The sequence below is a fragment of the Zootoca vivipara genome, chromosome 3, assembly GCF_965207765.1.
Source record: "Zootoca vivipara chromosome 3, rZooViv2.hap1.1, whole genome shotgun sequence".
Taxonomy (NCBI): Eukaryota; Metazoa; Chordata; class Lepidosauria; order Squamata; family Lacertidae; genus Zootoca; species Zootoca vivipara.
In genome coordinates this window covers 21,034,386-21,051,059 of record NC_142586.1, presented here as the reverse complement: position 1 = coordinate 21,051,059, position 16,674 = coordinate 21,034,386, and the positions used below count along the sequence as shown (strand labels likewise).

Here is a 16,674-nt window from a genome sequence, read left to right as displayed (position 1 = left end):
GGAATACTGCAAGGAACAGAACAGATGTATGAATGAACATGTTGAAAATGGAAAGACGACTGGAAAAAATTGATCCACCCCTATCAGTGGCTCTACATGTTACTTGAACTTATTGGGTCCTGAATCCCTCCTTCACCCTTCTCTTACACATCTTTTTTACACCTCTTAATAAATGTGGCTTCATGTTCAGGTAGCCTTCTGCATTTTAACCTTTTGTTTCTCCCTCTCTGTTCAGAGGGCTACTAAGGGGAGAAAGGCCCTGGATTATGTAGGCCATCTCTACTGCTGCACAATAACATTCTTACCGACACAACTACATGTGCTTCAACCTCTATATCATTTGTTGTGCTTTCTGAGTACTCATAAAGTATTACTAAGTTCCTTCCATTCATCTTCCTAATGTACAAATAACATACATATTTTAAGCCTTAATGGAATAGAGCAGTGTAATAGCTTAAATTTTTATAATGAAAGAGTCAAATGAACACTATATATAGCCAAATTGTGTATGCTCAGAATGCACCAGAACTAACTAATGAGCAAATTATTTTACATACACACTGTTAATCTTTTTTAAAAAATGTTCAAGGTCATATGCAAATGGTATTTAAAAACATTTCAATAAAAATAATCCATAACTTTAAACAAAAAATTAATAAATTTTCTATACCCAGTAATATCAATCTAGTATTCCATTGTCAACAATTCACATGGCATAGAAGCCACTTCTGAAAATCTAGTGGAATCTAGTTACAGGTAGGTAGCCGTGTTGGTCTGACGTGGTCAAAACAAAATTAAAAAAATCCTTCCAGTAGCACCTTAGAGACCAACTAAGTTTGTCATAGGTATGAGCTTTCGTGTGCATGCACATTGAAGAATCGTGTGTATGGTATCTGAAGAAGTGTGCATGCACACGAAAGCACAAACTTAGTTGGTCTCCAAGGTGCTACTGGAAGGATATTTTTTTTATTTAGTGGAATCTAGTTCGTTGTTTCCAGAAGAAGAAGAAGAAATCTGCTAGCAAACCGATTAAGTTGGAAAATCACAGTTTTGCATTTACAAAATTTGGGATGGTGTATATATATATATATATATATATATATATATATATATATATATATATATATATATACACACACACACACACACACACACACACACACACACCCCTCCCCACTATTTAAAATTTAGAGTGGCCTGGAGGTATAGTGATGAAAAAGCCACAGTTCCATAATGCAACAGACACTGTAGTGCAAAGGGAATGTTGTAAATTGAGACAGAAGTATCCACATTATAACTGGTAAAGCTAAGGCAATAAATCCCACCTCTGAATGTATTTCAGGCTTGAGAGAGAGAGAGAGAAGCAATGGAAACTTGAATGAGCCCTGCTCAGTATTGTCTTGTGGAATGGGACGATACTTGATCTGCTCTTTAGTTTTATATCACTTTGTTTTTACAACCAAATCTTTTTTCAGGATTAAATCTGCTCAACTACCTAGTCATTATTGCTAATTAATGGCACCACTGCAATTTATCTACATCTGTCAGAGACAGATTGGCTGAGAATGCACACATTATTCTACTTAATGTGTCTCTGACACAGTAATTGGATAGGACTAACATTTACCTAAACCAGCCTGTGTTAGAAAACCTACAGCAATATGTTGCTCTCCATGCTTATCAAGAGCTTATAGTTATTCATTTTGAGACTTATATAGGCTTCCTTGACCCGTGCGATGTTGCTCATGCATTGCAATAGCTGCTGTGAACTTCATTTCAGTCACTTGTGTACTTACAGAGTATGATTCTGAGACTTTTTAAGACCTGGTCTATATAAACAGCAGAATGAAGTGGTTAAATGGACAGAATGGCTTCAGCTGGGTGATCAGTTTTCAGTGACCCCTTACATCAACAGCTTCACAGCAGAGGGATGTTACATCCTTTCTCCTCGGTATGCTAGTTATTTTATTTTCAGGGAAGGTTTCTTTTCCAGATGCTTGCTTTTTGCCCTTACTACGGTATGATTTATTTCCAGCTTCCTTGATTAGAAGTGGCTGGAACTAGGGAAACTTGAGGAAGTCACTCTTTGTGAATTCCTACTAAAAACTACCTAATCTGCCCCTCCCAGACGGAACATATTTTTGGTTTTGCACTTTCCTGGCTGTTGAGCCAACATAATTGCTCCCTGTTTGAAGAACCATATCACCATTTCAGACATAACCACCATGGTAATTTCTGAAGCACATATCTTTTATTTTATTTTATTTTATTCCCAGCTGGCAGTGCCAATGTTTATTCTCTTCAGTCGTATGACTACGCCCTCTTGCTGTGATGTGACATGTCTTGCTTGACCCAATATGTTCCCAAGTGTCTTTTCACTTTTAAACAAATGTTTGTTTATTTTCCATATTTTTCTGTGTATAAGACTAGGTTTTTAGGGGCATCTTATAGATGGAAAAATATGGTATTTAACAATGTACCCAAGGTAATTCATTAAACAAGGTGCTGCAAATAATTTCTTGTATAAATCGGGGGGGGGCAGGGCACTTTGTTTGTTTGTTTGATTTCACATTGATGCCAAATTTGCAGAATCCCTGCAATGCTGTGCTTTAAAATATTATTATTATTGTTATTATTATTATTTGCATGCTACTAGAATCAGTTGGATGTTTTGCTCCAAATAAATTAGCCTTTGCTTCCCACCTTCCTTTTTAGAATTATCTGCTGGTCATTATTGCCTGCAGGTTTTCTCTAATGCACAGCAGAACAAGTGGCTTTAGAAAGTAGGGATAGTGATGTGAATTGTATGTTTCATGCATAGTGGCAGATTTGAGGATACCTGAAAGAAAATTATGGGAAGTGCAAAGCATCACTAGAGGAGTGGAAGTGTAAAACTGTACTGTAACTGGAAACAAACAGGATGTAGAAGTGGACAGTAAATTATTCACTGTTACCACAGCTGTGTATTTCAACCAAAAATATTTAATTTTTCCTAAAGCCTTGTATTCATAATAGGTCCTGATGCTGATTAGCATAATCATTTCTTCTAGTTAGAACTATACCAGATGTCATGTTAATAAGTATATGGAAACAAAAATGTTCTAATGGAGTCCTCTGCTTAGCAATTTAGCATCTTCTAGAGATAAAATCTTAGAACAACTCCAAAACCGAGGGCTAAATTGAGATGTATTTTACTCCATGTAAAAGTTAATAACGGGAGAGAAAATAACTGAGGATACTTGTGCTATAGCAAGCATGTATTTGATCTGATTCAAGGATTTGAACACACCTAGTGGAAGGGTGTCCTTTTAAGAAAACATAATGGTAGGAGAATTATAACATAAAAATAGGATCGGAATTATTCAGTACTTAATTTGCACTAGAGTTCAGCATCAGACGCCATTTAATTTTTCAGTGATTAGGCTGCACCACAGAATAGCTAAATTTATAGCAGGGGAAAATAGGGCATTTGTGAACCCACGCAGAGTGGATTTTCACTAAGAAACCCTTAACAGCTATTCTCTCCACACTTGAACCTTAGCGTGGCTACTTAGAGAAACTGAATACATTCATGATAATCTTATCCAATATTTTGTATACATTTTTTGACATACAATAATGAGCATTGTTTACGAGAAATTCAAAGGGGGAAAATACAGAACAAAGTTCTTTAGGACAGTGCTTAAATAATGTCTGACTCTAACCTAACCACCATGCTTTTTATGGGTTAGTTTTGCCTAGTCCCTTTCCAGGCTCAATTTAGAGTACCGGTTGTAAACAATGAAGACCCAAAGAACTTAGCACTATGCTGCCTGAAAGATCACTTACTCCTACAAAATGCCTGCCTGAACATAAAGAATTTCTGCCCTCACCAAATGAAATGAGATGGGTGATAAAGGTAATGGTGGATCTCTGCTTTGGAACAACCTTGCCTCGATACGATTACCTGGTGGCAACTTTATGGTCCTAGATGATGATGATGATGATGATGATGATGATTACATCCAGGTTTTCCAAGTAAATTATATCACGCTGCTTCTAAGCAAGGCCATCTGCAGCTAATTTTTAAAATTTATTCATTGTGTTTTTAATACTTCGGTGCAAGCCACCCAGGGAAAGCCTACATTGTATTATATCCTAAAGCTACATTCTAACAAGGCCATGCTACACAGTGGCTGGATCTAGAAACATTGCAGTACAAAGTGTTGCAAACTGGTGTCACAGTGTTAGAATGCTTAAACAATGCATATAAAGTACCTTTTCTTTGCTAATATAGCTGAGTCCAGTGTGTCCCATTTCTTGCCCCCCACCACAATCGCATGGGAAGAAATGAGAGCAAAGCATCTCTGCCCTGGTATCAGTCTGTTATTGAATGATGCATATGGTGAAATACATTAACATATTCCTCAGAGGGGGGAAAAGAAAACAAATAATATTGTAAGGGGTTGGACTAGATGACCCTTGGGGACCCTTCCAACTCTACAAGTATATGATTTTATGATTTTACCTGCCATGTAACACTATGAAAATGTATGGTGCGCTTTCCTCTAGTAAACTGTTGACGTCATCACACACCCATTTTCCTCTGAATATGTAGCAGATATTTCAGGCTTAAGCTGGTCCAAACTGCCATATCATCAATCTGATTTTGAAACGGCACCATGGAGAACTATGTATTCATTAAAAAAGGTAAAGGGACCCCTGACCATTAGGTCCAGTCGTGACCGACTCTTACACAAATACAATTGATAGATTAAACTTCCCTCTTTCTGTCTGTAGGTGTAACTTAATAACAGTTCTCATTTCAATCAACAGTGGGGGGACTACAGAAACAATCAAGGATGACCTATTTATAATAATTATTGCTAACAAAACTAAATTTGATTGTGATCTTATGGCATCTAGAAAGAACCCAAAGGAGCACAGTTGCAGAGCGAGCATATCAATAGATCAAGCAGAATGTGCTCTGCTTAGCATACTGTTGAATTTTTTAAATGAATGTAAAAAAAAAAATCAACGAGTACAATTAAGCAACTACATTACTGTACTTGCAAATTCAAAGGCGTACTTTCAATTTTTATTTCCTATGCAAATAGTGTTACTATTACCAGCCCCTTTCACACAACAATTTATGTGCAATCAGCACACATGGAGAGGGTTACGAGACTATCTGCTGGATCCATCCCCTCTGTTTTGACTGGGGATATTCTGCACAATGCCTGTGGACAAGTGTCTATTCAATCTGTAGCCAATATTTTTGCAGGGTAGAGCTTGTAGGCGCAGCTTGACCATATGCATGTTCTGTGGTTCAAATCAGTTATACATGGGAAGATTGAGGATGGCACCAAGAGACACATTCTCATTCCTCCTTCATAGGTTGTACACATGTGAAAAGTGCTGCTCTTGTTCAATTACAGTTTGCATCCAGGCTAAGCTGGTTTGGTTTCAATGGGAAATAAGCTCAATTAATTTAGTGTGAGCCTTATATTCTCAACAGCAAATGGCTATTTTGCAGTCTGATCCTTTTCATGTTAGAACTAAGTCTCTCTGAGCGGTGGGACTCACATTTATATAATGATGGAAACTGTAGTCCAATGACACCTGATATAAGGGTACCATATTGGATATTCCTGGTGTCAATTCTATCAGCTGCTTCTGCTTCCTGTTACTGCTCTGGCATCAGTGCTAAAATGTGGTAAGAAATCTAGATGCCACTTTTGCAAAAAGAACTGGTGTGTATACCAAAAAGCAATAGTCCTGTTTAGTGCCAGTCTCTTGGCAACCCCAAGATCACTGGAAAAGTGGGATGTAAGGTCAATAAACACACACACACACACACACACACACACACACACACACGGCTGAGGAGGCTGCAGATGTCTCTATAAATACTTTCCCCCATAGCAGTCTAAGCTGTTCTCTATGAACCAACAGATACTAAGAAATGCAGGGAGTTACTGACCATAAAATGAATAAATAGGTCCAAAGTTGTCTTTTGTTTTGTTTTTGTTTTAAATGTTTTATTATATTCTACTCCAGCCAGGCTGATGGAAGTGCTAATCCAAAACATCTGGAGGATACCAGGTTGGTGAAGGCTGTTCTACTATAGTTCTCCCTTCACCCCCACCCCCCGCATCTCAGGGCATAATAATCAATTTTCAGGGCATGGAATGCATGGAACTGGATTCTCCAAAACATAAATTCACTTTTCAGTAAGAATTTAATCAAATGGGTGGGAGGGAGGGGAGGAGAAAGAAATCCTTAACATCTGCAGCTAACTGTTTTGACTTGGCACCGATGTGAAACTGTCTGGCATCTTGGTCTCTTATGAAGCCTGTCTAAAATCATGTCATGCTAGGCTGCTAACATTCGGAAACCTGGGCGATGAAATGGCAGTTTCAGACTGCATGTGAGTGGCAGAATCAGAAAGAGACAGATGGCCTGCCCCAAGGCTCTTTACTACTCACAAAATTGTTTGCCTTGCATGTAAACAATGCAGAAGAAACTAGGTTTCATATAAATGTATGTGGGTGGCATCTTTTTTTTCCTCCCATCCCAGTACTTGAGCATGGCTGTCATTACCTTTCATGGGCATGGAGGGGAAATCTTGTCATAGGCATGGAGGGTTTGATTTGCTTTTAAAATGAACCAACTTCCACTGATTATATATTGAAAATCAACTCTGCCCAAAGTCAGCATCATTAAAATGAAAGGGTTCAAGAGAACTCATGCTCTACCAAATGGCCCATGCACCCTATTTGCCTCCATGTGCCGGGAATGAGCACTGACCATTGGCCATATTGGCTGAAGCGGATGGGAGCTGGACCCAACAATGTCTGCAGTGCCACAGGTTAATTGCCCTATTCTCAGGAGTGAGGCAAAATTGCCCCCTTGCCACCAAAGCTAGAAACATAACCAAATTTTTGTGACTCCTTAATGAGTTATGAGTTATTTTACTATCAGTTTTTAAAATAATAATTGTATTTGATCTATTTTGATACTATTTTCTTTTCTGTTCAATATTATTGAGGCTAATAATGTTTTTTTTTTATTTGAAGCCTGACAGCTCTCCACAATCAATGTACAATATTATCATCATTACTAATATTATTAAGAACTAAATGTACACAAATTTCCCTTGATTGTTGCATTATCATATGACCTAAAATAAACAGTAGGAAAGATTAACATAATCGGAGTGCTGTTTATCAGAATGCAGACAGTATCCTGAAGAAAAACTGAAACCGATTATCCCAACTAATTTAAACTGACTGAAAACAAATCTTTGCCCATAGTCAGAGGTGAATATGCATGAGTTATGGAAATCCTTACATTAATATAGACACAGAGAATATGACTTGGCACACATTTTCCTCTGTTTTTGCTGTGTGCAAAGGTACTTCTGATACCAGAGGCGAAAAGCTGCTTCACAGAATGAAACATTTTCAGTGCAAATGCACATAGAATCATCTGCTATCACAAACTCTGTTTAAAATGTTGGTACTGATATAAGAAACTTATTTAAGGAGAGGGGGGTACTCTCTCTTTTTAAAAAAAAGTTATACTACTAAGTTCCACTACTATCTATGCTACAGTGGATGCTGAAATTGGGTGAATTTAGATAATCCCAAGTGAATTCTGTGAATGTCAGAAAATTCAGATATGCTGGCAAAAATTGTCACAGGCATATAAATACGGTTGTCAGTATCCACTTGCTTATGCTATATATAATGTGCATTCTGAGATTGCTGGGATTGTCAGCATTCAGCCCAAGTAGTACCTGCAGGGTGGAGCATTCCTGTTCAGGTTGCCAGCAAACAACACCTCCTTATTCTCTGCCTCTCCCCACTCGATGTCCCCCCCTGCCCTATTTACTGCCACCCCAGGAACAGTTAGCCAACACTCCATGCTCACTATGCATAGTCAGTCGCCACGGGCTGCTTTAGGAAGGCAGCTCACAGCAGTTGCCTCTAATTGATTTTGGGGACATTCCCCTTCCCTCTCAGTCCTCTGCAGAACAGCTCACTCCATTCAACAGGGTGCTCAAACTTTAGGCGTTTGGAGGGGCTGAGGTGCCAGGAGGAAAGGCAGCATATTGTCAGCTTCCCACCAGCCCTGTATGCTATTCTGGATCCAGTTGTGTATATTTGTTTTTAAATTTATTCTGCCTTTCTGACCCAAAGGGATGTCTCAGTGTGGCTTAAAATATGCCAACAACCTGAAAATACATTAAAAAACAAACAAACAAAGTTGAGTTTGAAAACTTGGGACATGCAACTCCCTAGGCAAAATCTTTTGGGCACACACACACCCAAATTTGTTAAAGCAGGCTTCCTCACCCTCGGCCCTCCAGCTGTTTTTGGGACTACAATTTCCAGCATCCCTGACCACTGGTCCTGCTAGCTAGGGATCATGGGAGTTGTAGGCAAAAAACATCTGGAGGGCTGAGGTTGAGGAAGCCTGTGTTAAAGAATTGATAGCTTAAAAAAAAACCCAGCTGATTAACAATTCACAGAAATCCGTTAAGCAAGAAATTCATGGTGAGAGGCCTCATATCTTTAAAATTTACATATATGTATTTGTGTGCTTGCTGTTTGTGTAACTTTCAGGCCTACTGACAGTATTCCATCCATTACTTCATTGGACTATGTCTGCACACACCCACATACAAACACACCCACACACCTAAATAGTACTTGTCTATATTATTACATTCTTCTAATGAAGATGATTCTGTAGTCCTCAAAGGTGGCTTTCCAAAAGCCAATTCACATGTTAGGAAACTATCATAAGAAAACCATTCCTGACTAGGAACTAGAATGAAACCTGTGAATAAGACGTCTGCGGATCTGACTAAAGTGTAACTTGCTGCATATATGTATATGAGGAAGTCATGATAACATGGCTGATGGGATCTGTACAGAGCTTGAGTAACTGTAGCTTGAGTAGATCTGTCCATTGTAGAGAGGTAATATGATAGTCTCATCATAGAGCCAGGTCACAGCTCAGCCCATATTGGTAATGTTATCATTTGACTGAGCTTGCAATCCACTATTATTCCCTGTTTTGTTTTTCCACAATTGTCACATGTAAAACTTCATAAATCCATTCAAACACCTCCAGTTTGGTGTGTGAAGCAGCACTAACTGTTGCTAAATCAAGGATGGTAAAACAAGCTTCCAATCTCTTCCAGTCAGACCCGTTGTGAAGTGACAAATATGGGTTGTGCCCTACATACCAGTTTCGGGAACTGAACCAGGACCCTCAGTCTGAGACTACTTCTTGAGGTATTGATGTGTAACAGAATGTGGCTTGCAGGCCTTATTTTGCTTTATAGGAACAGCAAGTGAACTGTTTTCTATTTGCAGGGGTAACACATAAACTTTTGTTAGAAGCCCCGGAATTTGCTTGGCATACATGGTTTATGCTACAGCAGGCAAAGATTTCAGGCAAAACTGCAAATAGGGCACACCTTTATTTAACAGATCATTAAGCCAAGAATCACTGTATCCCACAGCAGCTGCAACAATCCCATAGTCTCTAACCAGTCAGGAGAGTAATGTGCTACACTCAGAATCACTGCCAGAAATGACACCACACCTGGCCCTCCTATGGACTGAAAAGTAGAGCCCCAGTGGTTAGTAAAGTTTGCATGCAATAGTGAAAGCAGCAGGACTCCTTCAGTTAAAGTAGGAAGAGGGAACCAAAACAGTAGGGGACAGAAGGATGTGTTTAAAGCAAACTGGAAGTACAGCACAAATACTGAGCAAAAAAACAGAGCAGTGACAAAAGAAGTTGGGCTTCTGGAAATTATCCAAAGATGGTAAATATTAAAAAGCGAGAAACAAAACACAAAGGAGGGAAGGCTAAACTATCTTAGGAATTAGCTACAAATTATGGCACCTGCAGCACGGCCTAGATGAAGCCATCAGGAAATAAACACCACTACAAAGGAACTATTTGTGAGCCGCAAAACTCTCAAGAAATGGCTCAGTAGGGTTGTGATCAGCAGATACATTAGCAGACCCCCAAGGAAAGGTAGCAAGCCTTCAAAATAAGCAGAGCATTAAAAGGAAATACTTCCAAACAGGTAGAGAACAAACTTGAAAAGCTCATTACTGTTGAACAGAAAAAGATAATGCCTTTGGAAAAGGTAGCAGATGCTTAATGAAGCTTAGAAGAGAAATCCTAGTTGGCTCTGCTGATTTGTATATGAGTAAGAACAAAACCTAGCAGTTCGAAAGCACGTCAACCCTAAAGGAACAATCACCCAGCAGACAGGTTGGGTGATTCAGGATACACATTCAATGCCTATGCCAAATCCTACTGACATCTGTAATCAATAAAGTTGTGGCCATTTGATCCCATGCTATTGCTCTTGCCATTCTTTTTTCCTTTGCACACCCCACCCCCTGATGGCCCAGGCTCACAGTGCTTGGTCCCGCAAACCTTCTACCAAACATGCAGGAATGGTACTTCAAGGACAATGAAAAGATAATAGTCCTCTAACCTCATTCAGAAGTGAATCAAGTTGTCTTTCATGTTATGAAACTGCCAATTTTTATTAGATTTTTTGTTCCCCTTTTCAACTTGATACACTTGCAGCACACTAGGGACTATTTTTGAAATAGATTTCTCATCTCAACAAAGTACCGCAGATTTCCCATTTTACTAAGAAAGTAGAGTGCTGGGAAAGATGAATGACGGAAGCTTGCAAAACAAACAGATGAATTAACCAGGATATGGATAAAACTGAGAGCCATACAATGCAGCGATAAATGGATTGTCCTTTCCCTACTGCAATAAACATGTGTGACAACCAGAATGGGCTTAAAGAGTCATAGCTTGATTAATAACAAATCTGCAAGAGGCAGAGAAAGAGCTACTTAGTGTAGGCAGTGCAAGTTAAGCCAACTAACAAACTGCCAAATGGCTGTGAAAGGGCAAATCTATCTGGCAGCCAGTTGACTGAGCTTACTCCTGCATTGCCTGATCCTGAAGAGGAGCCAAGGGGGCAGCCCCACCCCATCAGCTGGCATTCATTGAGGCATGTCCAACAGCCTGAAGGGGCGTCCAAGTTGTAATGCACCTCTAGCCAGTCAGCACTGACATGAGTTGGAACCATCCCTCACCTTACAAGTGCCCCTCAGCACACCTGCGATTCCCTGGACATATGTCTTGCCAGCCCCAAGTCAATCAGCCAAATTACAGCCTAAGATGCACATCATGGAATAGGTGAAAAAAGAGGGATCTACCAATCAAGGAACTCCTAAAAAAAACCTTACTCAGTCCTGCAAATGAGCAACTAGGCAAAGGCCACACTGACCAGTGGGAGGGGGCACAGCACCAGAGAAGACTGACTAGGGAACAAGAGGATAGTGGGGACTTACATAGCAGTGCTGACTCTTCCTCCCATCACAGTTTTTCGAATGTTGGGACAAGAATATGCTCCCTGCAAATTGATCTCCATTTTGGAGTCACATGAAGAGCGGCAAATTCCTTGCCTGCCAAACATGGTAGACATGCATGCTCAGCAAAATAAATAAATAAATAAATAAATAAATAAAATACAGATACATCTTCATTGGTTTCAATCTTCTTCTTTTTTGCCTAGTACAGTAAAAGGTTCTCAAACTGTGATCTGCTGAAACTACTGGTGATTCACAAAGTCCATTTGTGTGGTCTGCAGAAAGGATAACCACCAAACATCCAAATACAGAAGGAGGGTGAATCCTGAATTTGACCTTAGACTTCATATAGCAAATATTATACCCAACTTCACAGAACTTTGCTCACAAGAAAAGGAACATCCAAGAAGCATTGCTACAGTTATTAAAATGTGAGTTATGCAGAAAAACAAAGCAAAAAAAATTCATTCCACTGAGACTTTCATAATTTGTCAAGTCATACTCTGGCTTCTCTTCAGATCGTATAAATCTTCCGCCTTTTGCTCAGAATTTGTCAAGTGATCTATAGAGGAAACGAGTTTTGAAACTACAGTTCTAGTCCTCACTTCCCATATGTGAGAACTTCTTGAATTGACAGGAATACATTCCAAAACCTATCTCTGTGACACCACAGGAGATTTGAGAAATAAAGCAAAATGAAAAACATTTACTGAGAACAAGTGCTGATATTCTAAATAACTCTACAGAAGAAGCAAACATATGAGCATGTCATTATATTCCCCACCTTCTCATAACTTTACTACTCCCTTGATTGGCACCACACTTGATAAATGATCCGATTTGAAATGAAAATTATTATTTAAAACACATTTAATTACAGTGGAAACCTTACACTAATTTTATGAATAATTGAAATTATATCACCTTTGTCTCTTTAGAACTTTGATCTTGCAGAAATTCTTCTCTTATATTGTGTCACATATGAGAGTTTATCACACATATTGTTTACTTATTTCAGTTATTTATATTCCGCCCTTATGGATTCAGATCCTTCCATCATATCTATCATAAAACCATGATCTTAAAACAAATCGCTTCCTACAGATGGACTCAGTAAAAATAAAAAAATACTGATTATTAAATTATTTTAGCCATGTTAATGAACCAAAAATGTCTGCTATTGCATGCAAACCAGTTAAGACTTTGGGGTGTTGAAACCAATTATTCAAGTTCATTATATATTTTGATATTAGGACCAGAAAGTGCTGGAATGGAAGATACAAAATACTAACTTTAATTTCCATTATTACCATGCCTCACAAGAGACAGAAATAATGAACAAAACAATGAATAAATATATTTTCTCCCTCTGTATTTTTTATTATATTGGATTTGATAGCAAACCCACACAATCTGCCTATAATGTTATTTGCAGTCAATACTGTACAAATGCCACTTACACTGCTGTAGTTTATCAAAGTGAAAACTAGCAGACAATAAATTTGAGCGTGCTCTGTTTTTATAAAAAAAGGAAAAAAATGTTTTGTTTTGTTTTTTAAAAAAGCAAACGAACCTCAGTTAATTCTATGTAATCATTTGAAAGCCTACAAAGTGAGGAAGCATACCTTTCCTGGGTCAAGTGTTGTTATAACCCACACACAATGTGCATTGTCCTCATATTGAACAGGATAATTGGGTGATGTGATGATACCACTTGGTCCACGGAGGTTGGAACCACATGTTCTAGCTAGAAGCATAAAAAGCATCAAAGTAGTGGGTAAGCTTCAGACATGGAGATTTATTTCAAGGGAAATTGACAAACAAAATTAAAAGAAGAAAACCAATTGCCACCACCTACCAAGTGCAGGTGTACAACATACCTCTTAATAACATTGACATCAGTGGCAAAATTCATACTGATTCTAGTGGCATTGAAACAGTGGATAGCAAAATGCATGCATTCCACACAGATTTTTTGTTCGTTTTCAAAACTATTAGGTGATGGTAATGATTTTGTACAATGAATATTTCAGCTTCCTCAACATAGTGGTTGCCAGATGTTTTGGGCTACAACTATCATCAACCCTAGCCAGCATGGCCAAAGGTCAATGATTATGAGAACTGCACTCCAAGAACATCTGACAACATTTGGTTGGGTGAGGCTGATGTATTTGTTGATATAAATACATCATTTGCTTGTATATATATTTGCTTGTTGCACATACTCATCTTTTCCATTCATTGCTATATTTTTGTTGCAATGGTGCTTCATTTTCAGAACCATCTAAAGACAATATGTAATACAGTACAACACCAATGTATTTATATTATCCCTGCTTGGAGACATATGCCTGGTTATAAATAAGCAGTATTTCAGAAGCTTGCATATATTTTAATTAAATGCGCAAACTGAGCAAGTCTTTGTCTACATGGTGAGACATTTATTTGAAAGCATTTCTAAACTGCTTAATATTTAAGAGTATTTAAGTGTTTTACAAAAATACAGCATAAAAACAATAAAATAGTATCCTAAAAGACAGGGAGGATTCATGTACAATAGGGATATATCATATTTAGTGGCAAAACTGATTGGGTGGTTTTTTTTTCAGAAGAAAAAGGTAAACAGGAAAAAATATATCTTAATTTCACAAGCTGCTTTTGTTTCTCACATCCAAGTCTTGTGAATGTGCTAACAATACACTGAGATTGCATCACACTCTGTTCAGGTTCAAACCCTCTAAAAAGAAATTTTAGGACACACATACTGAAAAACAATCTGGCCATATGTCAAAATTTGCACAAATTTCTTTTTTTCCAAAACCACAAGATTACTCTTCTTTTTGACTTCAACTTTTTATTTATTTATATTTATTTATAAGCATTTCTAAACTGCTTAATAGGACGTGGGTAGCGCTGTGGTCTAAACCACAGAGCCTAGGGCTTGCCGATCAGAAGGTCGGCGGTTCGAATCCCTGCGACAGGGTGAGCTCCTGTTGCTTGGTCCCAGCTCCTGCCAACCTAGCAGTTCAAAAGCATGTCAAAGTGCAAGTAGGTAAATAGGGACCGCTCCGGCGGGAAGGTAAACAGCATTTCTGTGTGCTGCTCTGGTTTGCCAGAAGCGGCTTAGTCATGCTGGCCACATGACCTGGAAGCTGTACGCCAGCTCCCTCGGCCAATAACGCGAGATGAGCACCGCAACCCCAGAGTCAGTCACAACTGGACCTAATGGTCAGGGGTCTCTTTACCTTTACCTTAAGTGTTTTACCGAAATACAAAATAAATACAATAAAGCAGTACAAGGTGTCATGTCCCATTTCACCAGTTGAGGTGAAACAGAAAATGTTACCCCGCTCTCCCAGACCACATCCGGTGCTAGGAGTACCACTGAGAACTAAATTGCTGGCTTGTGTGTTTGAGCCTGTGTGGTCATAGATAAAGTGGTACACAGTAATGATAACTGGGAGACAGAAAAGATCAAGGAGCAGTGAGGGGAATGGTCTAGAGGCGTTGAAGGACATTAGAAGAAACAAAAGGTTGGTCTTTCGAAATGGCAGTTAGTCATAATGGAAACATAGAGGAAGGGATGAGAAGGCAGATGTTATAGGCGGAAAGAAGTGCATGTAGCAGGAAGGACAGATAAAAGAAATTTTGCATGAACAAGCTATGAGTTGTGCATGAACAAGCTATGAGTTGTGTGAAAGGGACAGAGAAATGGCAGCTTAATAAAAATACTTGAGTAAAAAAAAATGGAGGTGTGGGGAGGAAGATGTATAATAAATAAAAAGGTAAAGGACCCCTGACAGTTAAGTCCAGTCACACACAACTCTGGGGTTGCGGCGCTCATCTCGCTTTACAGGCCGAGGGAGCCGGCATTTGTCCACTTCCGCAAACAGTTTATCCGGGTCATGTGGCCAACATGACTAAGCCGCTTCTGGCAAAACCAGAGCAGCGCACAGAAACGCCATTTACCTTCCTCCTGGAGCCATACCTATTGGCGTGCTTTCAAACTGCTAGGTTGGCAGGAACAGGGACCGAGCAACTGAAGCGCACCCAGTTGAGGGGATTCGAATCGCAAACCTTCTGATTGGCAAATCCAAGAGGTTCAGTGGTTTAGACCACAGCACCACCCGCGTCCCATATAATAAATAGCCACCTTCAATGGATCAGCAAATTCTGCCTTGAATGGGGAGGCTGAATTATGAACTCCTTGCCACAAGGAAATCACTGTGTCAAAGAATTTACAATTTCCAAAGAGAGATTAGATATCAAATAAAAATGATGGCACTGGTTACCAGTTCATCATGCCAAACTGTATCTCTGCCCATTACTTTGTGACTGGCTCTGCCCTTGAACCACTATTTTGTGACTGAGCGGGCCTCAATAATTTTCAGCTTTTTCAAATGTGCCCTGGGAGTAGAAAATTTGAGAATCCCCATCTAAGAGATCTTACAGGGAAAGTCCAAAAAATGAGGTCCATACATCTGTGTATTGAGGACAATGCTTTTACTTATGGCAAAACTACAGAGTATGAATGAACAAGGAGAAGCATTTAAGAAAGGCCAGCTTAAGTGTGATTCTTACAGATTTCCCAAAGTGTACCATCATGGTGAATCATATGATACCTAGCTGGTTTCTATTTAAATGTGAATGCATATATTATCATAAACTGAAAATATGAGTTGTTAAACATGTGTGGAGCCTCAGTTTTGCAAACGAGGCTGCAAGGTTATAATTAATAGCAATCTTACATCCATGTGTTTTGAATTGATAAATCTCATTTATTTTGTACAGTCATTTTGAACAAAGGATACCAGCATCATGTTGCCATACTTAACCCTCATTTATTACAGTGTGAAAGTTAGTACAGAACTACTTGATATGATTGGCATCCATTCTATATCAGTGCTGTACACTGTCAACAGACTACACCATATGCTTCTTAAAACATCCATGAATTGGACAATTCGAAACAAATGGCAAATTATCCATGGCTTCATTCATTCACATGAGTTTTATAACTGGCAGCTACTCACACTGTGAAGCATTGTAACAGATGTTTTTGTGCCGTTTGTGAAGTATACTCAATTAGAAGTAGCATCATGTCTATAATTATACAAAGTCATGGCACTTGTTCAGGTGACAGCAAGATAGTAATATTGCTTCAATTTCTGTAAGTAATGAGCTGATGCAGCTTTTGGCTAACTTCTCTAGAATGAGAGTGGCAAAATTCCAGAATCAAAAGCATAACTCAAGCCAAGAATCAATA

At 38.9% G+C, this 16,674-nt stretch overlaps 1 protein-coding gene across 1 annotated transcript in view; it reads right to left on the bottom strand.

Annotated features, from left to right (window-relative positions):
* Window positions 1-16,674, bottom strand: part of CSMD1 (CUB and Sushi multiple domains 1) — a 946,508-nt gene that overhangs the window by 298,779 nt on the left and 631,055 nt on the right. Inside the window, exon 10 of the mRNA XM_035109950.3 lies at window positions 13,034-13,155. Coding sequence (XP_034965841.3) covers window positions 13,034-13,155 — 122 coding nt within the window. The remainder of the gene's footprint in view (window positions 1-13,033; window positions 13,156-16,674) is intronic.